At 64.7% G+C, this 27,725-nt stretch overlaps 3 protein-coding genes and 1 long non-coding RNA gene across 6 annotated transcripts; 1 reads left to right on the plus strand and 3 right to left on the minus strand.

The window, feature by feature from the left end:
• Window positions 1-101: 101 nt before the first annotated feature.
• TK1 (thymidine kinase 1) lies at window positions 102-11,692 on the plus strand. Its single transcript, XM_008253145.4, has 7 exons — window positions 102-257; window positions 330-361; window positions 1,153-1,263; window positions 3,360-3,453; window positions 10,442-10,531; window positions 10,790-10,909; window positions 10,988-11,692. Exons 1-7 carry the CDS (start codon window positions 192-194, stop codon window positions 11,177-11,179), a joined length of 705 nt encoding a protein of 234 aa, XP_008251367.1. The 5' UTR covers window positions 102-191; the 3' UTR covers window positions 11,180-11,692.
• LOC138846002 (uncharacterized) lies at window positions 2,499-7,309 on the minus strand. The gene is made up of 2 exons (XR_011383328.1): window positions 7,141-7,309; window positions 2,499-2,724 (listed from the first exon to the last, which is right to left on the minus strand). It is a non-coding gene; the product is annotated as an uncharacterized lncRNA (long non-coding RNA).
• Window positions 11,693-12,730: 1,038 nt separating the features above from the next.
• On the minus strand, window positions 12,731-15,871 carry SYNGR2 (synaptogyrin 2). 2 transcript variants are annotated; one of them, XM_017340214.3, is made up of 4 exons: window positions 15,704-15,871; window positions 14,152-14,389; window positions 13,725-13,864; window positions 12,731-13,639 (listed from the first exon to the last, which is right to left on the minus strand). In XM_017340214.3, exons 1-4 carry the CDS (start codon window positions 15,800-15,802, stop codon window positions 13,442-13,444), a joined length of 675 nt encoding a protein of 224 aa, XP_017195703.2. In that variant the 5' UTR covers window positions 15,803-15,871; the 3' UTR covers window positions 12,731-13,441. The 2 variants fall into 2 exon arrangements, with proteins under 2 accessions (XP_017195703.2, XP_069916332.1); XM_070060231.1 differs by lacking the exon at window positions 13,725-13,864 and having other exon boundaries at window positions 15,704-15,864.
• A 1,036-nt stretch (window positions 15,872-16,907) lies between these two features.
• C17H17orf99 (chromosome 17 C17orf99 homolog) lies at window positions 16,908-26,994 on the minus strand. Of its 2 annotated transcripts, XM_051839712.2 has the most exons (6): window positions 26,939-26,994; window positions 26,662-26,694; window positions 19,915-20,214; window positions 17,967-18,236; window positions 17,755-17,851; window positions 17,105-17,231 (listed from the first exon to the last, which is right to left on the minus strand). In XM_051839712.2, the coding sequence occupies exons 1-6, from the start codon at window positions 26,973-26,975 to the stop codon at window positions 17,225-17,227; spliced, it is 744 nt and encodes a 247-aa protein (XP_051695672.2). In that variant the 5' UTR covers window positions 26,976-26,994; the 3' UTR covers window positions 17,105-17,224. The 2 variants fall into 2 exon arrangements, with proteins under 2 accessions (XP_069916331.1, XP_051695672.2); XM_070060230.1 differs by having other exon boundaries at window positions 16,908-17,231; window positions 17,755-18,236.
• Window positions 26,995-27,725: the final 731 nt, after the last annotated feature.

Here is a 27,725-nt window from a genome sequence, read left to right on the forward strand (position 1 = left end):
ACCGCCGCGAGGGGGCGGGCCGCGGTCGAATCTCCCGCCGCTCGTGCTGGACGCTGATTGGCTGCGGGGCGCCGGCGCCGGCTCCCGATTGGCCAGAGTGCCGCCAATAAAGGCGGGAGGCGCGGGTCTGGCGGGAACTTGCCGGGTACAGCTGAGAAGGGTCTCGGTGCTGCGAGCTTCCAGGCCGCGCCATGAGCTGCATCAACTTGCCCACCGTGCTGCCCAGCTCCCCCAGCAAGACCCGGGGACAGATCCAGGTGCGGAGCGCGGGCCTGCGGGGGCCGGGGCGGCGGCCGGGGCCCGCCGAGTGACCTCGCTCTCTCTCCTAGGTGATCCTCGGGCCCATGTTCTCAGGGAAAAGGTAATGGCCCCGGGGCGCGGTGAGCCCCTCCTCCCCGGAGACCCTCTCCGGCCTGACTGCCCGGGCCGCGGCCCCCGCCGGGACCCTCCTGTCAAGCTCCTGGAGCTGGGCCCCGCCTGATGAACTGTAGCCCCTCCCCAGCTCCCCCGCCCGCCCAGGTTCCCCTGGGACCCCCGGGCACCCCTGCAGCCCGCGACCCCGGGAGCAGGTTCCTTGGGAACACGCTCGCCCTCCCCGCCCTGGGCAGGTGCTCCTCGCCTCCCGCCCTCCGGAGGGGTGCGGCCCGCAGGCAGGCGCCCCGGTTCTCTCTGCACCCGCCTTGACCCCTGGGCGGTGCTCGGGCTGGCTGCACCAGCAGAGGGCGCCGGGGGCCGGGGCCGGGGGCCGGGGCGGGGGCCGGGGCGTGGGCCGTGGGCCGGGGCCGGGGCTGGGCGGGGGTCGGGGTGGGGGCCGGGGGCGGGGGGCCGTGGGCCGTGGGCTGGGGCCGGGGCCGGGGGCCGTGGGCCGGGGACAGGGGGCAGGGGGCCGGGGCGTGGGCCGTGGGCCGGGGCCGGGGGCCGGGGCTGGGGCGGGGGTCGGGGTGGGGGCCGGGGGCGTGGGCCGTGGGCCGTGGGCCGTGGGCTGGGGCGGGGACAGGGGGCAGGGGGCCGGGGTGGGGGCCGGGGGCGGGGGGGCCGTGGGCCGTGGGCTGGGGCCAGGGCCGGGGGCCGTGGGCCGGGGACAGGGGGCAGGGGGCTGGGGGCCGGGGCCGGCCTGTGTGCTGGCTCAGCCGGCCCTCTCTGCTCTCGCAGTACCGAGCTCATGAGACGGGTCCGCCGCTTCCAGATCGCTCAGTACAAGTGCCTGGTCATCAAGTACGCCAAGGACGTCCGCTACAGCCACAGCTTCTGCACGCATGACCGGTCAGTCGCTGCCCGCTCGGGCCGTCCTGCGGAAACCCCTTAGGGTGACAGAGCCGATGCCCGCGAGGGGACCCAGCCGCGCACGGTGGGCGTGGGGCGGCTCCAGCCCTTGGAATCCACGTGACAACGGCTGCAGGCGCCTGTACTTGTCGGGTGGAGGGGGGTCAGCGACCCCGAACGCCCAGCGTGCCGGCCCAGTGGCACCAGCTCTGCGCGGCCTGCAGGTGCAGTTCTGGCTGGCTGTGCTGGGTCGGGGTCAGATCACTGACAGCTTCGGGCGCTGCCCGCCCTGGGTTCCCTGCGTTTGGGAAGAGGTTTTCCTTTCGTTTTATTGACTTATTTGAAAGGCGGAGAGAGCCTCTCCCGACACCTCAGCGGTTGCCACTCAAGTCCTTGAGCCATCAGTGGGGAGCTGGGACTCGAACCCAGGCCCCTGAGCCACGTCTCGGCCGCCTGCCCGGCAGAGAAACGTTCGAGTCCCGACCCAGGCGGGGGTGATGGCCGACGGAAACGGAGCGGGATCGGCCCAGTGTGGCATCTTTTCATAGGCAGCTGGGGGCTGCGGAACCTTCCGGAAGCTGCCTGTCCCGCTGCAGGCCAGCTCAGAGCAGCAGGCAAGGGTGGGGACCGCGGTGTCCCCCTTCAGATAAGGCCCTGGAAGGGGCGGGCTCCCCGGTGTCACTTAGTCGCTAGAACCTCCCCGCACACCTCGCGGCTCCAGACTCTGCAGCAACAGCAGGTCCGCGCTGGCCCACGCTGGCCCCTCTCGTCTGACCTCCGCGAAGCCCTTTGACCCCCTGCAGCGGCTGCCACGTGGAGGAAGCTCTCTGCTCTTGGGGTCCCCGCTGGGCAGGGCTCCTGGATTCTCAGGCTCGGTCCAGTCTCCCGCTCTGGGCGCCTCTTCACGTTGTATTTTATGACCGCGGAGATTTGAAGACCGAGGAGTCCAGACCCGGCTTAGGTGCTGTGAGCCTGGCACTGCCCCGCGACGGCCTTGGCTTCCTCCGCCTGCTGCGTGGGGTGGGGTGGGGTGGGGGCGCTCTGGGGTCTGCGCCAGCTTCACATGAGGGCATTTCAGAAAGCTCATGGAAAAGTTGAATGAAAAGATACATTTCTTTTGGTGCAAAAAGTTTCTGAAATCCATGTTTCAGAATATGTATTTTCCGTGAACTTTTTAAAGACTCCCTCATACTAGACATTGCTAACTTAAAGTCCAAAGCATCAAGTGAGATGGCTTGCACTTAATAGCTTTATTTATTTATTTTTTGAAGATTGATTGATTGATTTGAAAGGCAGAGTTACAAAGAGATCCTCCATTGGCTGGTTCCCTCCCCAAATGGCCGCGATGGCTGGAGCTGGGTCAGGCCAAAGCCAGGAGCTACTTCTGGGTTTCCCACACAGGTGCAGGGGCCCAAGGATTCGGGCCATCCTCCAGTGCCGTCCCAGGCCATTAGCAGAGAGCTGGGTTGGAAGTAAAGATACGTTGATTTATTTGAAAGGCAGAGTTACAGAGGGAGCTTCCATACTCTGGTTCACTCCTTCAGTGGCCACAGTGGCTGGGCCGCGCCAGGCTGCAACCAGGGGCCTCATCCGGGTCTCACATGGGTGCAGGGGCCCAAGCACTTGGGCCATCTTCTGCTGCTTTCCCAGGAGCCTTAGCAGAGAGCTGGATCAAAAGTGGAGCCGCCGGGATCCGAACCCGTGCCCACGTGGGATGCTGGCATCAGAAGGCAGCTTAACCCACTACACCACAGTCACTTTAAAAATATTTGTATATTGAAAGGTAGAGCAGAGATCTTCCAGGCACTGGTTCACTCCCCAGATGGCTGCAAAGGTCACGGCTGGGCCAGGACCGAGCCATTAGTCAGAGCTTCCCAGGCGCATTAGCAGGGAGCTGGATCGGGGTGGAGCAGCCGGGACTGAGAGGTGCCCAGTCCAGGGGAAGATGCGAGACCCTTGGTTTGCCCTGGTTTCCTTCCCATCAGCCATCTGGGCAGCGCGGCAGGTGGAGGGCGGCAGCGACAGTGGCTGTTCCCTGGCCCCGGCGTTCTGGTCCCCCCCCTCACCTTGCTCCCCCGCCAACCTTGTCTTCCCAGGAACACCATGGACGCGCTGCCGGCCTGCCTGCTGCGGGACGTGGCTCAGGAGGCCCTGGCCGTGGCCGTCATAGGCATCGACGAAGGGCAGTTTGTAAGTGGGCTGCGGCTGACCCCTCCCTCCCTCTGTGCCCCCTCTGCCTCTCTCCCTGCCCGTGGGCGTCACTCTCTGCCTGGTCCTCCGGTGAACCGCAGGTTGAGTGTTCCTACCGGAAATGCCTGGACCGGAAGTGTTTCAGACGCGGGGTTTGCGGGGGTTCTGGAATGCTTGCTTAGACCTCACCGCTCCGGCACTCCCAGTCCAAAACTCCAAGATTCCCCGAGAGGCCTTGGATTTGAGAGCATAGACTAAGGATGTGTAGTGTGTAACAAGGATAACTCTTTATTATTATTATTATTATTATTTATTTGAGAGGTAGAGTTACTGACAGACGGAGAGACAGAGATCTTCCAACTGCTGGTTCATTCCCCAAATGGCCACAAAGGCTGGAGCTGGGCCGATGCAAAGCCAGGAGCTTCTTCCAGGTCTCCTACACGGGTGCGGGGGCCCAAGCACTTGGCCCATCTTCTACTGCCCTCCCAGGCCACAGCAGAGCTGGATTGGAAGAGGAGCAGCCGGGACATGAACCAGCACCCATGTGGGATGCCGGCACCCCAGGTGGAGTCTCAACCCACTACACTACAGTACCGGCCCCCATATTTTCCTGTTTTTAATAAGCACATATTTTTGGGACCGGCAAAAGGCGAAAATATGTTGAAGTCCCAGCTGCTGCACTTCCAATCCAGCTCTCTGCTGTGGCCTGGGAGGGCAGTGGAGGATGGCCCAAGTGCTTGGGCCCCTGCACCCACGTGGGAGACCCGGATGGAGCTCCTGGCTCCTGGCTTCGGATAGGAGCAGCTCCAGCCGTTGTGGCCTTTTGGGGAGTGAACCAGCCCAGATGTAAGACTTCTCTGTCTCTCTCTCTCTAACTCTACCTCTCAAGTAACTAATCAAATCTTTAAAAAAAAAAAAAAAAAAAAAAAAACACCTATTTTCCTCGTGAACAAATTAAGCTCTCCCCGCACTAGTTGATGGGAGTGTTTTGCTTGGCTCATTGTTGCTTCCTGCTTGCTCCTTATTGTTTTGCTTTTCTTCTTTTTTTAAGAATTCATTTATTTATTTGAAAGCAGAGTGACAGGGAGGGACAGAGATCTTCCACCCCTGCAGGGGTGGGGGCTCTTTTTTCTGCCAAGGGCCACTTGGGTATTGATGAGCACACTCGTGGGCCATACCAATCACCAGCTTAAAAATCAGCCTGCCACAGATTTAGTGACTTCCCGCTCCTGCCTGCGGTTGCCTTGGCAGGGCCGGACCAGAGGATTTCGTGGGCCTTATGGGCCCTGGGCGAGACAGTCCCCAAATACCTGCAACAGCCAGACCAGGCCGACTCTCCATCCAGGTCTCCCCGTGAGTGGCAGGGCCCCAGGCGCCTGGGCCTCCCTCCACTGCAGGCACAGTGGCGGGACGCTGGCTCGGAAGTGTGGCTGCTGGAACACGGGCCGGCGCTCCGGCGTGGGGCACTGGCGTCCCAGGCGGCAGCACCGGCCCCTTCTAGGAGCTCCCCAGCCACGGTGTGTGGGGGCAGCTGTCCCGGCTTTTTCTGGAAGTGTCTTTCCGTGTAAGCGGGGCGGCGAATGAGGGTGATCTGCAGCCTTCAGCAGTGGCCACGCTCGCTGCCTTGTTGCCAGGGAGACGGCTGTGGTCACGTGGGGCTACTTCCTGGGCAGATGACGCGTGGTCTCTCCGGCCAGCGTCCGGGGGAGGTTCTGTTCCCTGTATCCTGATACTTTTTTGTGGGCATCCAAGCGCTTGTTCCTAGCTGAGGCTTTGCTGGGGTCGAGAGCCGGCTTGGGCTTGTGCACGGTTGCCGGCACGCCGAGCGATGCCAGGGACTTTCCGGCCCAGGCGGCTCTTCCTAAGAGGCGACGAAGCAGCAGGAGCGTGGAAAGTCCTCGCGCTGTTACGGGAATCCTACCCTTCCCAGCGATGTCCTGCCCGGGACACCCTCAGGCTTCCTGTCTCCCCGCACGTTCACAGGAGTGCCAGGGAGACTCGGCGCCCAGAGGTGCTCCCGGGGCCCGCGTTCTGATTTACCGAGCTGGCCGGTGAGGTGCGCAGCTGTGGCTCGTGCGTGCCAGCTGGTGCGTTCTGTGTTGTAGGCTGTAAACCCCAGCACCTGTGGGCTGAGATGCCCCCCAAGATTCAATATCCCACTCTTCTGCTCCAAAGCGAGACAGCCAGAAAATGGTTTCACCTCTTCTCTTTTCTCCCCCTCCTTTTCTTAAGATGTATTTATTTATTTGAAAGTCAGAGAGAGAGAGAGAGGTCCTCCATCCTCTGGTTTACTCCCCAGTTAGCGCAAGGGCTGGAGCTGAGCCGATCTGAAGCCAGGAGCTTCTTCCAGGTCTCCCATGTGGGTGCAGGGCCCAAGGACTTGGGCCATCTTCCACTGCTTTCCCAGGCCATAGCAGAGAGCTGGATCGCAAGTGGAGCAGCCGGGACTTGAACCGGTACCAGTATGGGATGCTGGCACTGCAGGCGGTGGCTTCACCCGCTATACCACAGCGCCAGCCCCTGCTCCTCTTCCGATCCAGCTCCCTGCTAGGGCCTGGGAAAGCAGTAGAAGATGCCCAAGTGCTTGGGCCCCTGCACCCATGTGGGAGACCTGGAGGAAGCTCCTGGCTTCAGATCAGGCCCAGCTCCAACAGTTGGGGCCATTTGGGGAGTGAACCAGTGGATGGAAGACCTCTCTCTCTGTAACCCCTCAGCAGGTTCCTTTTTGTTTTTTAAGGTTTATTTGAAAGAGTTAACAGAGGGGGAGACAGAGACAGATCTTCCATCTGCAGGCCCACCCCCCAAATGGCTGCAACAGCCAGAGCTGGGCCAGGCCAAAGCCAGGAGCCAGGAGCTTCTTCCAGGTCTCCCACGAGGGTGCAGGGGCCCCAGGACTTGGGCCATCTTCTACTGCTTTCCCAGGCCACAGCAGAGAGCTGGATTGGAAGTGGAGCAGCCGGGACATGGACTGTGCCCAGGTGGGGTGCCGGCTCTGCAGGTGGCACCGGCCCCACCCTTCGGGCAGTTTTCGGTTTGCCTCCAATGTATCAGGGGCATCGTGAGTGCTGCTCTAACAAATGTACCCCAAGTTCTCGTCGCTTAGCGTGAGGGACATTTTAAAACAACAGATGGTCAGGTCACGGTGTGATAGTCCCAAGGCAGGCGCCACAGTGGAAACTTCTCCCCCACGCTCCTCCGTGGCTCCAACCCGAGTGACAGCGTGGCCGCTCCTGCCCACCAGGCTCACCGTGGTTGGCCCGAGCCGGTGGCACACGGTCCTCTGCCTGCACTCGGCAGGGAGAGCCAACTTGGGCTTCGGGGAGCAGCTGCCCGTCAGCCTGCCCCACCTCTCGGTGCAGTCAGCTGTCAGCCCGGGCCGGGCTCTGCCTCCGCCCGCCCTCCGCCCTCCGCCCTGAACAAGTCCCAGCCACCCGCTGCACTCCCAGGGTGAGGCTGTTGGGGGCGTCTCCCCTGGGGGGCTGGACTGTTGGCTGCCGGTGCCCCCCTGGGTTCCATCCCTGACCCTCAGAGCTGGGCTCCTGGGGTGGGGGCGCACACTCTGCCCGGGACAGGCCGCTCCTGCCCCTCTTCCTTGTTTGCCATCTGCATGCCCTGGCCAGGGAGCCGCACGCCAGCTGCCTCGTGAGGCTGCTTCCTCCCGCGAGCAGGGGTGTTTGTCTTACTCACTGTGAAAACATCCCCGACTTCCACGCTGCTCCCTCGCCGCTGGGGCCTTTGTTCTCCGGGAGCTCGGGCCTCCTGTGCACGGTGGGGGCGGGGCCTCCAGCCCCCCGTCCCCCTTCTCACGCAGGAGCGGCTGTGCCTCCCTCAAGCTCAGCTTCCGTGCTAATCTGTGACTCTGGCCAAGGCACAGCGGTGCCTGGGGTGCTTCACAGAGATCGTTGGCATTTGGGGAAATCCTCTGGGTGGGAACCCCAGCGCCTGGGCCGCCCCGGGGTGCAGTAACCAGCTCCATGGCCGGGGCCGCGGGCCTCAGGGCTGATGGCAGTAGGCGAGGGTGATTTTTTTTTAAGATTTCATTTATTTGAAAGACAGTTACAGAAGTTGCAGAGAGAGGTAGGGACAGAGAGAGGGCTTCCATCTGCTGGTTCACTCCCCAGATGGCCACAACGGCTGGAGCTGGGCCGATCTGAAGCCAGGAGCCAGGAGCTTCTTTAGGGTCTCCCACACGGGTGCAGGGGCCCAAGCACTTGCGCCATCTTCTGCTGCTTTCCCAGGCCATAGCAGGGAGCTGGATCTGAAGAGGAGCAGCGGGGACTAGAGCCGGTGCCCATATGGGATGCTGGCACTTCAGGCCAGGGCTTGAACCCGCTGTGCCACAGCGCCGGCCCCTGCAGGGGGTGATTTCTGACTTCTCACTGGTGTACCCCGGGCGCTAGGCGTCCACCAAGAAAACAGCCCGTAATTTGCTCTCAGCAGTCTTTGAGATGAGCTCCCTCCCTAGGAAGGCGCAGCCCTGGAGCCGAGCAACGTGGGTTCATTCCCGGGCACCAGGAGGACACAGGCCCGCGGAACCGTGGGCCGTCTCAGCCAGAGGGGTTAGAAGGGACCTGGGCTCCTATTGGGTCCTCCTGGGGCCCGGGGTAGAGGCCCAGTGGGGTCTTCCCTGGGGCCAGTAGAGAAGGAAGGATGGTAAGGCCATCAGCACTGCCGTTGGCCAGGATTGGCTTGGGCAAGGCCCCTGTTTTGTCTGTACCCAGTCGTGGTTAGGGAGGGCCTTGTTCTTATCTTTTTTTTTTTTTTAAGATTTATTTGAAAGGCAGAGTTACAAAGAGGGAGAGACTGTAGACAGGTCTTCCATTTGCTGGTTCACTCCCCAGATGGCTGCAACCGCCAGGGCTGGGCCAGACTGGAGCCAGGAGCTTCCTCCCGGTCTCCCACGCGGGTGCAGGGACCCGAGGACTTGGGCATCTTCCACTGCTTTTCCGGGCCACAGCAGGGAGCTGGGTCAGGAGTGGAGTGGAGCAGCCGGGGCTCGAACCTGCGCCCATTTGGGATGCTGGTGTCACAGGCGGTGGCTTCATCCGCTACACCTCAATGTTTTTGTCTTGATTCATCAGTCGCAGGGTGTCCTTGCCTGATGTTGGTGACCCCAGGAGTCTGCGCACCGTGGCTTAACCATGGTGCCAGGTCAGTCCCGGTCAGCAAACACCCATCCTGGGGAGTGCACCGTGTTTCCCTGAGCCCTGTGTGTGACGTGGAAGGCATCTGCCGGGCGTCGGGGGGTCTACAGCTGAGGTGGCCAGGTCCAAGGGCCGGTCCCGTTCATTCTTAGTGCCACGTGGCAGCAGTGTCTGGGTGTGGGAGACGCAAACCACGGGCCGGGCCCTGAGCCTCGAGTGGCAGGTGTGCTGTGCGTTAGAGGGAGGGACCCGGTGAGGACGGTGCTCCGTGGGCCGTGGAGGGAGCCGTGGGGACCCCCAGTGCGCCACGCGACCTCGGAGTAGCAGCGAGGCTATAGCGGAAATACCAGGGCTGTGACGGGGCCGTGGCAGGCGCTGGGGAAGGTGGGGGGACCTCGGGCAGAGACCCCGGAAGTCACCGGGGTGACCGCCCTGGCCGTGAGGATATGGTGGGCAGCAGGGGCCTTGGCCGGGCTGCCGGGAGTGGGGGGAGCCTGCGTCTCCCACGTCTCACCCGCGTGGCTGGCCCCTTCCCCTTGCATCTGTTTCGCCGCCGTGAGCTGCCTTTTCCAGCCTCCGCCTGCCCTTCCCTTCTCTAACCGGCATCTCAGCCACCAGGCCAAACGCCGGCCCCGGATCTCTTATAATGACATCTGTCACTGGGTTGGAGCCCGACCTCTGACCTCTGACTGCACTTTGACCTGGTCACCCCTGCCTGTAAAGCGACACCCTGAGGTGTTGGGGGTGAGGGTGGGGGAGGGGGCACGTAACCTAGCAGACCGATGGCAGTGAGGATGGCTGTCGGGTGCTGGGTGCCGCCCGGGACGCAGGTTCCCAGCCCCCGTCTGCGTTCCAGGCCCAGCTCCACACGCACGCCAGCTTCCCGCCAGCTGCGTCCTGGGAGACCGTGGCAACGGCCCAAGCCCCTGGGCCTCTGCTCCTGGCTTCCGTCAGCCAGGCTTGGCCGTTGTGGGCATTTGGGGTGTAAGCCAGCCACTGTGAGATCTCTCGCTCTCTCTGTCTCTGCCTTCCATATAAATATAAACCAAAATTCTTGGAAAGATAAATTTACTTGTAAGCTTTCCGTTTAAGTGAGGGCACGGAGCGAGCACTCACCCTGTGGTTCGTCCCCAAGCGCCCACGACACCAGGAGCCGGTCTCAGTCCAGGTCTCCCATGGAGGGGGCAGGCGCTCGAGCTAGCTTCCTGCCAGGCTCTGCGTTAGCTCATGGGGACACCCAGGCACCTTGGCCTCTGGGCTCAGCACCTGCCCCAAATTTACCTGTAATTCCATTTCCTCAGCTTTTTGAAGTACCCTAAACGTGATCATCCGAAGTGGATTTGCTTGCCCGATGAAAATTCGATGTTTCTCGTGTTCAAGCGGCAGCCTCTGCCTGGGCCACGTGGGCTGGCCCCTGACTGCCCACGTGCGCGTGCTTCCGCAGGCTCTGTATTTAAGGCCGAGCCTTGTCTCCCTGCTCCGGGAGACGTGGACGGTCCCTGCTTCCCAAGGGCCACCTGGTGTCAGGCAGCACGTAGGGTGGATCACAGCTAAGCCCCTTTAGACCTTCAGCCAACAACGAAGGCCAGACACGTGACGCCACCGCCAAGGTCACAGCTACCAGCTCCGACTGCGAGTGGCAGCCGGGCCTGGGCCCGTGCCGGGCAGCCACCTGATCCTACGTCCTGGGCCCTGGGCCCGGAGGCGGGAAGCAGGCTGTGCCCCGGGCCTAGGGGCCGCGGAGGGCAGCGCTGTCTATGGCTCACGCTCCCAGCGGGTCCCGGTCGCTGGATCTGGAAGCCACGGCTCAGGGCGGGAGCTCACTGTCCTCTCCCCGCCCCCAGTTCCCCGACATCGTGGAGTTCTGCGAGGCCATGGCCAACTCCGGGAAGACGGTGATTGTGGCTGCCCTGGATGGAACCTTCCAGAGGAAGGTAAGGCGCCTGATCTGGGTGTCGGGGTGGCACCCGGGGCAGGGGCAGGGCCTCGGTGCGGCACCGAGCTCCCCCTTCCCCCCGTCTCAGTGCAACTCCGGGCTGCTCGGCCCAGGTGTGCCCGAGTCCAAGCACTGCCTGGTCTGTCCAGACTGGCCCCAGGACACAGAGCAGGGCGGGGGAATCGAGGTCCTGGCTCCCTCGCTTGCACTTCATGGAGGTGACCCAGGGCCCTGCCGTCTCTCCGCGCCGATGTAGGCTTTCGGCTCCATCCTGAACCTGGTGCCCCTGGCCGAGAGCGTGGTGAAGCTGACAGCCGTGTGCATGGAGTGCTTCCGGGAAGCCGCCTACACCAAGAGGCTGGGCTCCGAGAAAGAGGTAGCTCCCGCCGGTTCTCCCGGGCCGGGCGGGCCGGGGCGCGTCCCCGCACTCAGCCCACTGTGTCACCGCTCTCAGGTGGAGGTGATCGGTGGGGCGGACAAGTACCACTCCGTGTGCCGCCTGTGCTACTTCAAGAAGTCCACGGGCCCGCCTGCAGGGCCGGACAAGGAGAACTGCCCGGCGCTGGCCAAGCCGGCCGAGGCCACGGCCGCCAGGAAGCTCTTCGCCCCCCAGCAGGTCCTGCAGTGTAGCCTCGCCGCCAACTGAGAGCCCAGAGCCCCTGCTGCTGCCCCCTGGCGGGAGCCCACGCCCCACACCCTGTGGCTGCACAAGAGGAAGCCGGGAGGAAAGCGGGTTCCGTCTCCGTCCCTGGCACTTTTGGTTCCCTTTCTGGCTGCTGTGTAGGCCCGCCCAGCCGGGGGTGGCCCTGCCTGGCCGCCGCAGACACCCCCACTCCAGGGAGAGGGGCAGAGCCCCACGTGGCCGTGACGTTAACCGCTGGCTTCTTCCCCCTTTGTGGCTTTCACTGCCGAGTTTCTGTTCTTCCTGTGAAGTCTCTGGCCTGCACCTTGAGACTTGACCCCTCTGGCCGCCCTCGCGGCTGAAAGCCCCTCCCAGCGGGGCAGCGGGTTTCCCCGGAATCGGCCTCTTCCGTTGGTGGCACCAGCCCGGCTGGGGCGGACGCCAGGGGGCTGCACCGGGCTGGGCCTGGGGGGAGGCAGGGTCTACCCTTTTGCCATAGTGTATGAAATTAATTATAACTAATATTAGAATTTGCCAGCTGGTGTGAGAGCACTTCTGTGAGTGGGGCCTCCCAGGTCTCACGTAGACAGCACCCACGCGATTCACGTGGGGATCCCGACCCAGTCCTCGTCGGAGTGACACTCCTCTCGTAACTGACAGTGTTCCTGCGGCACCAGCCCTCGCCTGCCTTTCCGAGTGGGTTTTGGACGCTGCTTGGGGGACCCGCACCCCACATGGGAGTGCCTGGGCCCCTGCCACCCACACAGGGGACCCACGTGGAGTCAAGCTCCAGGCTTTATTTAGCCGGGCCCAGCCCTGACTGGTGGGGGGAGGGAGCCAGCAGCCAGGAGATTTCTGTCTCTGCCTTCCGAATAAAAGAACAAATGAACATTCAACAAGAGGAGTGAGTGGGAGCCCGGAGCCCAGGTCCGGCAGCCGAGGCGTCTCAGGCCGCCCGCCAGGCCGGTGGTCAGGTGTTGTTTGTGAAACAGACACTCGGGTCGTCCAGGAGCCAAGAAGATGCCACTCAGCGGTGCCTCGGAAAATGGGCTGCCGGGAGCTCGCCCGGGCAGGAAGGGGCCGGGCTGGGCGCAGGCCCAGGTGTGAGGGCCGCCGGACACCTAGCTGGCTCCCCCAGGCCCTGTGCGGGCGTGGGCCCCCAGGGGGCAGCCACAGCAGGGGCTGGCGCTCACCCCACCCTGTCCGCGTGTGTGCTCGGGATTTTGAAACTGGCCCGCCCGCAGTCGATGGCTGTCACAGCTCGAAAGAGGAAGCCAGGAGGAGTTCCTGCTGCGGCCAGGCCGAGCCCCGCCGCTGCTCCCGGGGGAGGCGTCCAGGGGCCGGGCAGGCTGGTTCGGAGCAGCGACTCCCGGCATCCCCAGCCCTGGGAAGGGAGCAGGAAAGCCCGGCGTGTTTACCAGCTGAGCGCAGTGGTTATTTTAAGAGACTGATGGAAGGCCGCGTGAGGAATGAGACCCCAGCAGCAGGGCCCAGGCCCGCGGGAGGGGGCGCCGCCGCGGCCCAGCCGGAGCCCTGCCTGCCCGCCCCCAGCCTGGGGCCCGACCAAGGCCAGTGTGGGAGACAGAATGAGAAAAACATTTATTCCATCTGCAAACCAGGCTAACAGAGCCCAAGGGCACGGGGCAACTCGGGCTGAGTCCGTCCCTGGGTCTAGGGGCTGCGGGACCCACAGCCCGGGCCCGCCCCCTCACAGCAGTGGCGGGGTATTTACATAAAGCTGGGTGTTACAGGCGGGCGGCAAGGAGGAAGTGTCTTCCAGGCCGCTGGGGTGGGCGCCAGCCCCGCCCCACGGACCCCACGGCTGTCAGCAACACCGGGCAGAGGGTGAGGACCCCAGCCCACACTGCGGGCGGGGGTGAGTCCATAACCTGAGTGAGGGGCCGGGGCCACAGACAGGTGCTGGGACCCCCGGCCTCGGCTTTGGCAGAGAATCAAACAACCGGAGCGGCCATAGCCTTAGCCCCGGGGCCGGCTCCCTGGGGCTGGGGAGGAGCCGTGGCGCTTGTCGGAACAGCAGTGGTTCTCTCCGTGGCCGGGAGCCACTCAAAGCGACGAGAAAACGCGCGGATAGCTAAAAACCCTCTAGTACAAAAGGCCTTGGAGGAGTGAGTGGGTGGCTGCGGAGCCCCCGAGGGCACAGGCACTTGGGTGCGCTCTCGGGCTGTGCTAACTGGGGCAGGCACGAGGCAGGAGCCCCAGGAGGTGGACTCCGAGGGGGGAGCTCAGGGTGCAGGGGACCCCAGCCACCCTGCCCCCGGCCGCCGCTCAGTAGACAGGGGGCGGCTGGTAGCCCTCGGTGGTCTGGGCGTTCTGGGTGAAGGGAGGCTGCTGGTAGTTGTCCACGGTGGCGCCGGGGTAGGAGGCGTAGGCTGTGCTCGGGTCCGGGGTGGGGTCCACATAGTTCTGGATGAAGTCGTCCACTCCGGCCTTGTAGCGCTTGTAGGCCAGGGAGGCCAGCAGGCCCTGCGGGGAGACCCGAGGCTCGGGCTGAGGGAGGGCACAGGGCGCGCGTGGGAGAGGCGGCCACCCCCCACCGCCCGGCCCCTACCCAGGAGAAGATGGAGAAGAAGCTGAAGGCGATGGCTGCCCGGGCGGAGTCGGCCCCCACCAGCACGCTTCCCGGCTGGGTGGCCGCCCACTGGTTGGTCAGGAAGCAGAAGCCGACGAACCACAGGAAGGTCCAGAGAGCTGGGGAGGGGAGGGGTCAGCATCAGGAAGGCCCCAAGGCGGGGGCTCCGGGGAGCCTCCAGGGGGGCTGGGGCAGTGGCTGGAGGTAAGGACACAGCGGGAGGCCCGGCAGGGGTCCGGCCCAGGGGCCTGGGACCTCCAGGCCCCTCACTGCCGGCCCTGGGTGCAAAGGGACACAGCGGGGCGCTGGGGCCCCCGCGCCGCTCCACCGCGGGACCCCAGAACCCACACGTCCTGCTCACATTCGGCTCCCGAGAGCGGGCGGAGGAGCCGGCCCCGGCAGGTACCTGAGAAGAGCAGGTCTCCCACGACCAGGTACTTGCGGTCGGTGGCGCTGCTGATCTGGGGGAAATAGGCGTCGACCACGAAGAAGAAGGCGGAGGCCAGGAAGGCCAGCACCCCGATGGCACAGCCGTAGCGACAGGCGTCCTCGTTGCGGTTGAACACGCAGTACAGCTGCGACGATTCTGGGGTGTTGCTGTAGCCCTCGCCGAAGATGCAGGAGAAAACGATCAAGGCGAAAACCTGCCGGGAGAGGCGGCGTTGCGGCCGGGTCGGGGCACGGCGCACCCACAGCGCCGCCGCCCCTCCGGGCTCGCAGGCCACCCACCCCCGCCCGCGACGGCCCTGGGGATTCCCGGCCCGGGGAGGGACGGGGAATGGAGGGGATCTCCTGGGAGGGGCGGCCCTGGCCCAACGGCCCCACACCCACTTTGGGTTTCAGACGAGACGGGCCACACAGCCACAGAGCCCAGACCCGTGTCTCAGCCACCCTCCAGCCCACTGTCTTCCGCAGGTCACTTCCACGTGCCAGGCTGTGACTGGCTCCAGCCTGGGAGAGCCCCCGGCCCTGCCCTGGCCCAGGCTGGCCAGCTTGCTCCCTGCAGGGCCGTCCTCTCCCCACAGCCCATCTGTGCCCAGGCACACACTCCAGGTGGTCAGGGTGGGGGGTGGCGGGGAATCCACCAGCCCCCTGGGGATAGCCCATGTCCTCCTTGCCTCCTCCCCGAACTTCAAGGCCGCTGCCCAAGCCCACCCTCGGCCTCCAGACGTGGGACAGGTCTGTGGGCACCTGGGTGCCTCCCCTCGGGCTCCACGCCTGGCCCTGCCCTGCCTACTCCACAGGCTCCACCCCCGCGCTGGGATGAAGCCGGAACTCCGGGATGCTGGGCTCACTGCCCCATGGGACTCCTGGCACTGCTGTCCTGCCCACAGGCACACACGGCCCCCGATGGTGCCTTCACCCCAGTCAGGCTGGGAGCGGATGTGGGGGTCCCCGCAGGCATGGCTGGTGTGAGCAGGACCGGCCCACCGCCCTGCCTGCCCACTGCCAAGGCCTTGGCGGCCTTTGTGGTCCAAGGGCGGGACACCCCTCAGCGCCAGGAACCCAGGGCTGCAGGGCTCGCTCCACAGGCACGCGGGGTCTCGCGTGGGGAAGCAGACCCCCGGCCAGCTTCCAGGGGGGCTCCCCGGACTCCCCGCCCCTGCACGTGGCCTCGAGAAGCCCCCACCCGGTGGTTCCCCGCGCTTGGGGCCGCAGCGTGAAAGCCACCTGCCCTGGAGCCGCCCCAGGCTCCTCCCCTGCCAGCAGGGCGACAGGCCCGCTCCCCGACGCGCCTCGGGGACACCCCGCGCCAGGGACCGACGGCGCGGGGGCCCAGGACCCGGGGGCAGGCGGGGCGGGGGGGCCGGGGACGAGGAGGGCAAAAGGCGGGGCCCGGGCCGCCGGACGCCGGCCCCGTGCGCGCCGCCAGGCCCGGGACGCTCGGCCGCCGCCACCTGTCGCGCCCGCGGCGCCGTGAGGTCCCCGCGGCCGCCCGCGCGCGCCCCCCGGCTCACCATGCACACGGCGCGCGCCAGCACCTGCGGCTGCGCCAGGAAGCGCCGCAGGTCGAAGGAGCCGCCCGCCTTGGCCGCGCCGTAGGCCCCACTCTCCATGTCGCCGCCGCCGCCGCCGCCGCCGCCGCCGATCGCCGAGGAACCAGCCCGGCCGCTCCGCGCGCCCCGCCTCCGGGGGCGGGGCCAGAGTGGGGGCGCGGCGGGGCGGGGCCAGAGTGGGGGTGCGGCGGGGCGGGGAGGAGCAAAAGTGCGGGGCGGCCGCAGTGGGGACGGGGAGGGGCGGGGCGGCGGCGCCGCGGGCGCTGCGTGTCCCCGCTCCGGGCCCCCGGAAGGGTCAGCGAACCCGGCAGACGCCGCGTCCCCGGCGCCGCACTCCACACCCCGGGCCGCAGCCTGGCGCCCCCTCCCTTCGAGGCCTCCCCCACCCCTTGATTCTTCCGGGACCGGGTGGTCGCACTGGGAGGTCCCGTGACGCTGCACGCCCCGACCGCAGGGTCCCAGGGTGAGGGCCAGGGGCCAGGGTGGACGCCAGTTACAGCCCCACCCCCACCCCAGCACAGCCGGCTGGGGCTGGGCTGGGGGGCGGGAGCGGCCATCGGACCCCCGACCTGGCTGGCCTCAGGTGAGGATTCCCACGCGCGCGCGGGGTGGGCGGGTCCCTGCGTACCCCCGGCAGTGAGCTGGTCAGAGGGAGAGCTGAGTCGCAGGACTGGGCCAGCAGCAGTCCGCGTCCAGCCGCCAGGGAGCAGCTGCGGGTGACAGCGGGTGACAGCAGGTGAGAGGAGGGCGGGAGCCTTCCATCAGCTGCTGGATTCTCAAGCCAGCGTCGCAAGTGTTTGCCAAAGGCCCTTCCTTGGCGCTTAGAGAGCCACAGCTGGCGGCCTGGACTGGCCTTTTTTTTTTTAAAGATTTATTTAAAAGACAGAGTGTGTGTGAGGGGAGACAGAGAGAGAGGAGATGGTCCATCCACTGGCTCACCCCCCCCCCAAATGGCTGCAAAGACCAGGGCTGGTCCAGGCCGTGGCCAGGAACTCAAAACGTCATCCGGGTCTCCCACCTGGGTGCAGGGCCCAAGCACTCGGGCCGTCCCCTGCTGTCTTGCCAGGTGCATTAGCAGGGAGCTGCATCGGAAGTGGAGCAGCTGGGACTCGAACCGGTGCTCATGAGGGATGCTGGTTTAACCCGCTGCACCCCAACACTCACCCCCTTTTTTAGATGGATTTTATTGTGAGTGTTAGGGGCACACAGAGACAGCGAGAGCAGGTGCAGGGCTCTCATAGCTGCCGCATTCTTGCGTCAGAGCAGCTAACAGTCCCACGTGCAGGTCGGTTCCATCACCAGTGTCCCGCGCGTCCTTTCCAGTGGGGCCTGCTCCTCTGACACGTCCACTACTTCCTGTCCCCTGACCTGCATGGCCCACTCCCCCACCCCCCCACCGCCACGACCTTCGTCTGTCTTCATTCCGCCGCGGGTCTCTCTCTAGGGCAGCCAAGAAAACTCGGAGCCAAGCCACGTCCCGGATCACAGCCTGATGACGAAGGCGTGGAGGCCCGGGTCAGCCAAGGGAGGCCGGGCAGGAGGATGGGAGGAGGCTGGCCCGGGTCACGGGCCAGTGGGAGCCAGGTCCCTGTGCCCACTTCGTAGAGCGGAGAACGGGGGCTCAGGTGGCAGGGTCACCCCGAGTCTGGCCTCTTGAAAGGGTAGAGCCCCTCACCAGGACACGGCAGTGTCCACGAGGGAGCAGGGGTGGCCCCCACCAAGGCCGTGTGCCAGGGCTGGGTGACCAAAGGCCTGGACACTTGACAGTGGGGCCGTGACCTCGGAGTGGGGAGCCCAGCCCCTGGCTCCTCTCGCCCCTTGAGGACGGAATCTCCTGGGCACCCAGAGCCAGCCGAATCCATCCCAGGGCGGCCCGGGGCAGGTGCACCGTGAAGGTGGTTGTCCTCACTGTCCACCACTCCTCAGCAGTCCGCCCCGTGCCCCTGCTGCCCCTGTGGGTGCCCCAGGCCACCGGCAGCCCCTCCTCCCCGTCTGCGGCACCCGTCTCCTACCTGGTCCGCATGTTCCAGCCCAGCATCCCAGAGGTGATAGCTGAAATGACGGTGAGGCTGCCGGCCAGCACCAAGGCGGGTCCCTCGGGCAGCTCCCCTGCGAGGGAGGTGGCAGCGGCCGGCTGGAGCTGTCCCACTTCCTCCACCCTCCGCCCTCTGGCCCTCCCGGTCCCGGGGGACCAGTGGCCCCCGCGAGCCACCGGGCCCCTCACCTGGTGGCAGCAGCGTGAAGGAACTGCTCTGGGCTCCGACCTCGTTCTCGGCCCGGCACTGGAGCCAGCCTGGCGTCCGGGACAGCGGGATGGAGAAGTTGGCAGGCCGCCCGGGGAGTGGCGTCTGCCGCAAGCGGACGTGCCCGTCCCTCCCTACCAGGCTGTAGGAGATGGGAGGGCTGCCTGAGGACGCCTGGCAGGACACCTGCACCTCAGGGCCTGACCCCTGGTCCTGCAGGATGAAGGAGGCCTGCAGCTGCGACACTGGCTCTGGAAGGAGGGGGCAAAGGCGTGGTGGAAGATGTTAGACCCCTCCCTCATCACAACAAGGCGGGGACCGGCGCCCTGGCGAGCCGGTAAAAGCCGCCGCCTTCAGTGCCAGAATCCTGATTCGTGTCTCAGCTGCTCCACTTCCAGTCCAGCTCTCTGCTGTGGCCTGGGAGTGCAGTGGAGGATGGCCCAGGTGCTTGGGCCCTGCACCCCATGGGAGACCAGGAGGAAGCTCCTGGCTCCTGGCTTCAGCCCGGCCCAGCTCCAGGCCGTTGCAGCCATTTGGGGAATGAACCAGTGGATGGAAGACCTCTCTCTCTCTCTCTCTCTTTTTGTCTCTGTCTCCCTCTGGGTCTGTGACTCTACCTTTCCAATAAATAAAGATCTTTTAAAAAACAAAAAAATTTTAAAAATAAGGGCAAGAAAGAAAACAAAAAGACAAAAAAAATCACCTAATGAGGCTTGGTTGTGCTCGCTGCCTCCTCCAGGCAGCCCGCTGGAGTGCCGCCTCCGCCCGGTATCAGCCTACTACTTTTGAGGCTTTTTAAATGTATTTTTAAATGTATTTTTATGTGAAGGCAGAGAGCGAGCGGGCGGGCGCGCTTTCCTCTGCGGCTTCACTGCCTAAATGCCCGTAGCAGCCAGGGCCGTGCCAGGAGGCAGCAGGAGCCAGCAAGCCCTTCCAGGTCTCTCACCTGGGAGCCAGGGCCCCAGCATCCCCTGGGGCGGGGCCTCCAGATGTGCTAGCAGGGAGCTGGGCCGGCACGGAGGTGGGAGGCAACCCCAGGCACTGAGACGGGAGCAGGCTTCCGGGGAGGCCGCTCACCCCACTGCACCCCAGCACCAGCCCCGCAAGTCAGTTCCATTCATGTGTAGTTTATTTTGGGTTGCCAGACTCAGCAAATAAAAATGCGGGTATGGGGGCCGGCACTATGGCGTAGCGGGTAAGGCTGCCGCCTGCAGTGCGGGCATCCCATGTGGGCGCCAGTTCGAGTCCCGGCTGCTCCATGTCCGATCCAGCTCTCTGCTGTGTCCTGGGAAAGCAGTGGAGGAGGCCCAAGTGCTTGGCCTCTGCACCCGCGTGGGAGACTGGGAAGAGGCTCCTGGCTTCGGATCAGATCAGATCCGGCCGTTGCAGCCATCTGGGGAATGAACCAGCCAATGGAAGACTTCTCTCTCTCTCTCTCTCTCTCTCTCTCTCTCTCTCTGTCTTTCAAATAAAATAAATAAGAATGCGAGTCTTTTGGCCCCCCCATTTTTTGAAATCCGTGTTTTCTGCAACATGGATTTTTGATGAGCATCCTAAAGACCTCTTATTTCATGAACCTCAAGCTGTTTTGCACCATAAGAAGTTTGTCTTTTAATTCCACTCCCCCGTGAACATCTGGGGCTACGCTTGGACCAGAGCCTGGAGCCCACCCTCAGCGCCGCCGGGACAGCTCGGAGCTGCACCTGTCAGGGCCTGGGCCTTGGTCACTCCCACCCTGAGCTCCTTCGTGCTGCGTCCTCGGGCTCCTGCCCAGGGGATCTCCAGCCGGGGTGGGGCCTGACCTGGGACCAGCCCCCAGGACACTGAGAGTGGCTGCAGATGGCAGCCTCCTGGCCCAGCCCTCAGAACCCGCAATCCCCGCCTGGGAGCTCCCCCCACCCTGCCCCGCCCCGCGGGGCCCTCACTCACTGGCCCACAGCTCCCAGTACATGTGTAATCTGGCGCTGGCCGCGTGGGCGCCTGAGCTGGAGGCCGCCTGGCAGGAGTAGGTGAGCAGGTCCGGGCTGGACTTGAGTGTGACGTTGATGGTGAAGGAGGCCGGCGCGGGGGTCCTCACCACCTTCTTGGTCACCAGGGTGTCCTGGCTCCCCCAGAGGGAGTAGGTGATGGGCAGGGGCGCCTGCGGTGAGTGGCAGGTGATGACGACCAGGCGCCTTCTGGGGTAAACTTCCAGGACTTTGTAGGCAATGGAGGTCTCCGGGGCCATTTCTGGCAGAAGTGGTTGGAGGAGGAAGGAAAAAAAAAAAAAAAAAACGCATTAATCAAGTATGAGACAAAGATGTGGCTTGGTGGCAGCTGACAGGCTGAGCAGAGTGATGTCGGGAACGACCCACGTGCACACGCGTGTCACGGCAGCACCGTCGCGGCCATTAGCAGACGTGGTGGGCTGGGGCGGGCGTGGCGGCGCAGCGGGTTAAGCCTCTGGTTGGGACGCCCGCGTCCTGTATCAGAGCGCCTGGTTGTCGTCCTGGTGAGGAAGATGATGGCTCAAGTCCTTGGGCCCCTGCCACCATGTGGGAGACCCGGGCGGGTTCCAGGCTGCCGGCTTCAGCCTGGCCCAGCCCCGGCCGTTGAGCCATTTGCGGAGTGGCCCAGTGGGTGGAAGCTCCCCACCCCATTTCTCTCTCTCTCTCTCTCTCTCTCTCTCTCCCCAACGCTGTCTTTCCAATAAACAAGCGCATCTTAGAAAAAGGAATATTACTCGACTTTAAAAAGGAGCGGGACACAGACACGTGGCACCACACTGGCCTTAACACCACGGAGCGCAGACGGCGAGTGGCACAGGGGGACGCCTCGGTGCCTCTGTGCAGTGGATGAAGCGGAAGGGAACGGAGTGAGGTGTTGCCGGACTGCGCAGCTGAAGATCAGGCCGAGTGTGGCCTTCAGAAAGAGGAGTGGGGCACAGGAGGCAGCTGCTGTGTGTGAAACGGCAGAGCCGGGGCGCGGGCTGCCTGCCCAGGGCCGGGGAGGGGGCAGCTCGGTGGGTGTGGCCATTCCTCTGGGGCTTTGGAACGAGAGAGAGGTGACGGGTGCGCACTGCTGGGACATACGCGGGGCCACTGCGCTGTCGCTTGATTTATACTTTTAGATTTACTTATTTATTTGAAAGGCAGAGTTACAGAGAGAGAGAGACAGAGAGAGAGAGAGCGAGCATCCATCCACTGGTTCACTCTCCAAATGGCTGAACAGCTAGGACAGGGCCGATCCAAAGCCAGGAGCCAGCAGCTTCTCTGGTCTCCTGCACTTAGGGGCAGGGCCCAGGGATGCGGGCCATCTTCAGCTGCTTTCCCAGGCACCCATATGGGATGCTGGCACTGCAGACAGCGGCTTAACCCACTATGCCCAGAGCTGGCCCTGTTTATATTTTTAAAGATTTATCTATTTATGTGAAAGACAGAATTACAGGGAGAGGGAGCGACAGATGTTTTCCATCCTCTGGTTCATCTCCAAATGGCCACAGCAGCTGGAGCTGGACCAGGCTGAAGCCAGGAGCCTGGAACTCCATTCAGGTTCCCACGTGGGTGCAGGGGTCCAAGCGCTTGAGCCGTGCTCCACTGCCTTCCCAGGCGCATTAGCAGGGAGCCGGGTTGCAAACAGAGCAGCCAGAGTGTGAACCGATGTTCACAGGGGATGCCGGCGAAACAGGCAGCAGCTGTTGCGACCATCCAGGGAGTGAACCAACAGTTGGAAGATCTCGCTCTGTCTCTGTCTCTCTTTGTCTCTACCTCTGCACCCTGTAACTCTAACTCTGCCTTTCAAATAAATAAAATAAATCTTTTTTATTTATTTGAAAGTCACAGAGTTACACAGAGAGAGGAGAGGCAGAGAGAGAGAGAGAGGTCTTCCATCCACTGGTTCACACCCCAGTTGGCCGTGACAGCTGGAGCTGTGCTGATCCAAAGCCAGGAGCCAGGAGCTTCTTCTGGGTCTCCCACGTGGGTGCAGGGGCCCAAGCACTTGGGCCATCTTCCACTGCTTTCCCAGGCCACAGCAGGGAGCTGGATTGGAAGAGGAGCAGCCGGGACTCGAACCAGCGCCCATATGGGATGCTGGCGCATCAGGCCAGGGAGTTAACCCGCTGTGCCACAGCGCCGGCCCCAAATAAAATAAATCTTAAAAAAAAAATAGAATATAGGTTTTATTTAAAAGTATTCAAAAGGCAGAGAGACAGAGGGAGAGAGACAGACACAGAGACCTTCCCTCCGCTGGTTCACTGCCCAGACGCCTGCCACAGCTGGGGTTACACCAGGCCAAAGCCAGGGCCCAGGAGCCCCATCCTGGTCTCCCAGGGGGTCGTGGGGACCCAGCCATTGCGGCCGGGGCCTGCTGCCTCCCAGGGCGGACATCAGCAGGAGGCTGGAGTTGGAGCAGCACAAGGATGTGGGTGCGGGGGTCCCATGCCCACATCTTCACTGCCCAGCTGCCGACCGGCACGTGTTCTCTCATCAGCTGAGTTCGGTTCCCTCCCTGGGGCAGCCTTCTTGCAGCCCTTCCTCGGGGGGTGGGGTGACCAGTGGCTTCCTCCTCGTGGTCCAAACACATCGAGGACCAGGGTCCCCGCTCACGTGGGGCGGCGGGGGTCTGAGGGCGCCATCACCGCCCCTCACCCCAGGTTTTGCTCGCTGCCTCCTGCGTTTCCGCCCCTCACTGTGAATAGAAGCTGGATTTGCATAAGTTCTCAGAGAGACCCACCGTTCACTCCAACAGACTTGTGGGTTTCCTTTTTTGTTTTTAAAGATTTATTTATTTGAAAGGCAGAGAGAGAGAGAGAGAGAGAGAGAGAGAGAGAGAGAGAGAGAGAGGTCTTCTATCTGCCGGTCCACTCCCCAGATGGCCCCAACAGTCTGAGCTGTGCCAATCTGAAGCCAAGAACCAGGAGCTTCCTCCAGGTCTCCCACACGGGTGCAGGGGCCCAAGGACCTGGGCCATCTTCTGCTGCTTTCCCAGGCCCTAGCGGAGAGCTGGATCGGAAGTGGAGCAGCCGGGACTTAAACCGGTGCCCATATGGGATGCCGGCGCTGCAGGCCGGGGCTTTAACCCGCTGCACCACAGCGCTGGCCCCGTGGGTTTCCTTCTGATCAGTCCGTTCATGAACCCAGCCCTGTGATATCAGGACATCTGCCATTCCATCTAAAGTTCACGGGCTGGTGAGGACGCTTGAGTGACAGGCTGCCACGCCCAGGATCGAAAGGCCACACCCCCGGGACCTGGGCTGGGGGAGGCTGCTCCGAGCCTCCTGTGGGCGAGGGCCCGTGGTGCTGGAGACCGACGATGCTGTCAAGCCAAGGCCCCGCGCTGGACACTGGCCTGTGTGGCTTCAGGACGGGCCCTGCCCCCTCAGACTTGTCTCTGTGACAGTGGAGGCTCAGGGCTTCCAACCCTGGGGAGCGAGCGAGGGCCCAGGGACCGGACTTTGAGCAAGCTGCCCGATTTGTCAAGGGCTGAACCGGGTTCCCCCAAGCCGTGTTCAGGGAGCGGCCTCCGGCTGCAAGTGAGGAGGCACCTGGGCTCCTTTCCAACTCCAGCTTCCTGCTAGTGCACACCCCGGGAGCCCTGACACTCTGGGAGCCCTGCACACACCCCGGGAGCCCACACACAGCCCGGGAGCCCTGCACACACCCCGGGAGCCCTGCACACACCCCGGGAGCCCTGCACACCCCGGGAGCCCTGCACACACCCTGGGAGCCCTGCACACCCCAGGAGCCCTGCACACACCCCGGGAGCCCTGCACACACCCCGGGAGCCCTGCACACCCCAGGAGCCCTGCACACACCCCGGGAGCCCTGCACACCCCAGGAGCCCTGCACACACCCCGGGAGCCCTGCACACCCCAGGAGCCCTGCACACACCCTGGGAGCCCTGCACACACCCCGGGAGCCCTGCACACCCCAGGAGCCCTGCACACACCCTGGGAGCCCTGCACACACCCCGGGAGCCCTGCACACCCCAGGAGCCCTGCACACACCCTGGGAGCCCTGCACACACCCCGGGAGCCCTGCACACTCTGGGAGCCCTGCACACACCCCGGGAGCCCTGCACACACCCTGGGAGCCCATGCACACACCCTGGGAGCCCTGCACACACCCCGGGAGCCCTGCACACTCTGGGAGCCCTGCACACACCCCGGGAGCCCTGCACACACCCTGGGAGCCCTGAACACTCTGGGAGCCCTGCACACACCCTGGGAGCCCTGCACACACCCTGGGAGCCCTGCACACCCTGGGAGCCCTGCACACCCTGGGAGCCCACACACACCCTGGGAGCCCTGCACACACCCTGGGAGCCCTGCACACACCCCGGGAGCCCTGCACACACCCTGGGAGCCCTGAACACTCTGGGAGCCCTGCACACACCCTGGGAGCCCTGCACACACCCTGGGAGCCCTGCACACACCCTGGGAGCCCTGCACACCCTGGGAGCCCTGCACACCCTGGGAGCCCTGCACACACCCTGGGAGCCCTGCACACACCCTGGGAGCCCACACACACCCTGGGAGCCCACACACACTCTGGGAGCCCACACACACCCTGGGAGCCCTGCACACACCCTGGGAGCCCTGCACACACCCCGGGAGCCCACACACACCCTGGGAGCCCTGCACACACCCTGGGAGCCCACACACACCCTGGGAGCCCGCGGTCCTGCTTCCAGGACTCGGCCCCTGGATGGGGTTCCAGCTCCCGGCTCTGGCCCCAGGCCCTGGCCTGCATCTGAAGAGTGAGCCAGCAAGTGGGAACACCCTCTCTCCTGTCTTAGCTCCGCCCAGAAATGCAGATTACCCGGCTGGGGAAACCTGTTGGACCATGGGAAGCAAACTCACACCTCGGATTATGGTTCTTACAGTCCTCCTTGGGGCCCCGGCTGTCCTGCTTGCTCCTCGCTCTCCTGATGGCTGGTGGGGAGGGGCGGGAGGGTCTGCCATCACCGGGGACACCAGCCTCATCGGGTCACTTCCTGCAAGCTTGCTCGCTCTCTCTCTCTCTCTCCCCACACCTGTCACATAAACACTTTTTAAAAGGAAATAAATACATAAATTCTTTTTCAAAGTGACAGCAGGGCCAGCGGGGGCCGCTGGACTCAGTGTTTCCAACACGCTCTCTACACTCACGGAAACCAAACCCGCTCCGCCCTGGCCCCCGGCTTCCCGCGCTGTCTGGGGTGCTGGGCCCCCACTGCCTTCCCGGCCCTGGGCTGGACGGGATCGGGAGGGGGGTCAACATCCTCCTGGCATTTCCCCACCACTCTCGCTCACCAGCCCCTGGACACGAGTCCACGGCTTCCGAGCTAGTCCACCTTAGCCACCGTCCCTGGAGTCTCCCGCGCGCCGACCAGGGGTGTGGGGGTCCCCACTTGCACCAGGCCACCTTTCCAAGTGCTGGCGCTCAGTCCACTACTTCTGAACCTGGTGCCCGCATCCCCCCCCCCCCAGCTGCCTCAGGGCAGGACCCCCCCCCCAGCCCAGCATTCCCCTCCCTCCCCCTCGCTTCCCAGGTCACAGCCTCGCGGCTCTCCCGTCCCAACTCAGTGACCAAAGTGACTCCTCCACGGGCCAAGGAGACCTGGCTGGCCCTGCTTCCTGTGCTCCGGCTGCGTGGAGCCCTGCTCCAGGCCCGCCCTGCTCCTCGCTATCTACCGTCCCTGCCGCGTGTCCCCTGCTCAGTGCTGCCCCCACTCACTTCATCCTGTGCACCCCCGTGTCCCTGCACCCCGTCTCCTGCACCCCTGCTGGCTCCCCTGCATCTCCCCACCCCCACTCCACTGGAGGGTGAGATCCGGGGGCTTTGCCTCTGTGCCCCCCAGGGCCCCCTGTGCCTGGAACAGTTCCTGCAACCCAACAGGTGTTCAGCGAGTGTTTCGCCAACGAATGCGTGGTTTGCCGGGCAGCCACCCAGCAGTGTAGCAAGGATCAGAGGCCCAGACCGAGGGGGGGGGGCGGCCCCTCCAAGGACTTCCCCACCCCAGCTGCCCGCCCTTTTTTTAGTGGTGCCCCAACGGCGTACTTGTTTTTACAGCAAATGAGGAAATGGCGGCTCAACCCCAGCCCCACTCAAGTGAGCCTTCCGTGGAAGCCGGGGACGCCCCACTGGGGCCCAGCCGCACCGGGAAGGGGTCGCTTCCCAGCAGATGGGCAGGCGGCCGCTACGGAGACGGGGCAGGGGAGAGGGGACCACCCAGCAGAAGGGCCCTGGCAGTCTGGTGGCCAGAGCCGGCCAGGGGCGGCTGGGCCCCTGCGGGCGGGCTGCAGGTGTGGAGAGGGAGGCCCCAACTCTCCGGCCGCCTCTGAGAGGGCCCTCACGGAGCCTCCGGTGGGCCTGCAGGTCCCTCGCCTGCCGGGCCACGGTGTCCCCCAGAATTCCCAAACTCCCAGTCCTCTCTGGGACACGCCCTCCCAGTGGGCCAGGATTGGCACACACTTGCCCAGGGACCCCCAAACAGCCCACCTGGAGGGCTGCTCTCCCTACCCCGCGTCCCTTCCGAAGGCCCCCACTGGCCTGCTCCCCTCCCCTCCCCCAGAGCCCTCCCGGGCTGCGGGCCGGCTTCCAGAATGTTCCAGCTGCACGCAGGCGTCTGCAGTCAGCAGCCCCGCGGGTGAGGGCTCTGACACCAGGGTCCCCAGCCCGGCACCCCTCTCCCGCCAGCATGGGGGCTACTCACCTCCTTCCTGCACCGTGGGGGAGCCGCTGGCGGCTGTAAGAGACGAGAGGCGGTCAGGGGTGGTATCAAGATGGACGGGGCCCCCCTTGGAGGGTCTGTTTGGCCAAGTGGGGCGCAGCGGGCCCGGATGGTGGAGCGACATCGGGCCACCCCTGCAGCAAGCACGGGGCTGGGCTGACCCTCACCCTCTCTGCTCCGCACCTCCCGGCTCCCCCGGGCCCTGCGCCCACCCCTCTGAGGCAGGCAGCAGCCCCTCCCTGGCGCCCCATGGGCTCACCCAGCATGGCCAGGCAGAGAAGCCGAAGGGACCCCATGTCTGTGCGGGTGTGGGCCTCTGCCCAGCTCCTCAGATCTTTCTAGGTCCCGGCCCCTCCGCCCTGGGGCCCCTGGGTGCCCGCTGGGGGGTGTCTGCAGCTGGGAGATAACTGAGCAGCCCGGAGAGGTCAGCAGACACAGACGGAGTCTCCCCACCCCCAGGAAGTAGATCCGGTTCTGGGGACCGAACGCCCGCTGAGCCAGGACCCTGGGCTGGAGTCCCAACCCTGGGACCCGGACGGGTTATGTTAGTTCCATGTCACACGGCAAGAGGCAATCCGGGCCGCTGCCCTGCTGGGCTTGAGGGGGCTGACCTGGGTCATCCAGGTGGGCCTGGTGCGGGGGCACTGGTGGGAACCCTTGGTCGAGAGGAGGGGTCCATCTCTTGACCACCAGCCGGGCATCTGCCAGGCGGCAAAGCTGCGCCCAGCTCCTAGACTAAACATCAGCCAGTCTGAGGCCCCGGTCACCCTGGAGTGCAGTGCTGGGCCCGAGCAGGGCCCTCCTCACGCCCTCTCTGTGCAGTAGGGAGGCCTGGGCCCAGTGCTCACCTGGTCCCAAAAGCGACCAGGCCACGTCCCAGACGGCGGTGGGCGTGGCCGCATCAGCAGCCTGCAGCAGAGCCAGCAGGATTTGTGGCTGGGCAGGAGCGAGCTCCCTGGGCTCGAAGGCTAAGCCCGGCCTGGGCCCCTCCTGGATAGAGCCCAGGGAGAGCTCAAGGAGGTGTGTGTGGGGGGGGACAGGGCACC

This window comes from Oryctolagus cuniculus, chromosome 17, assembly GCF_964237555.1.
Source record: "Oryctolagus cuniculus chromosome 17, mOryCun1.1, whole genome shotgun sequence".
NCBI classification, from domain to species: domain Eukaryota; kingdom Metazoa; phylum Chordata; class Mammalia; order Lagomorpha; family Leporidae; genus Oryctolagus; species Oryctolagus cuniculus.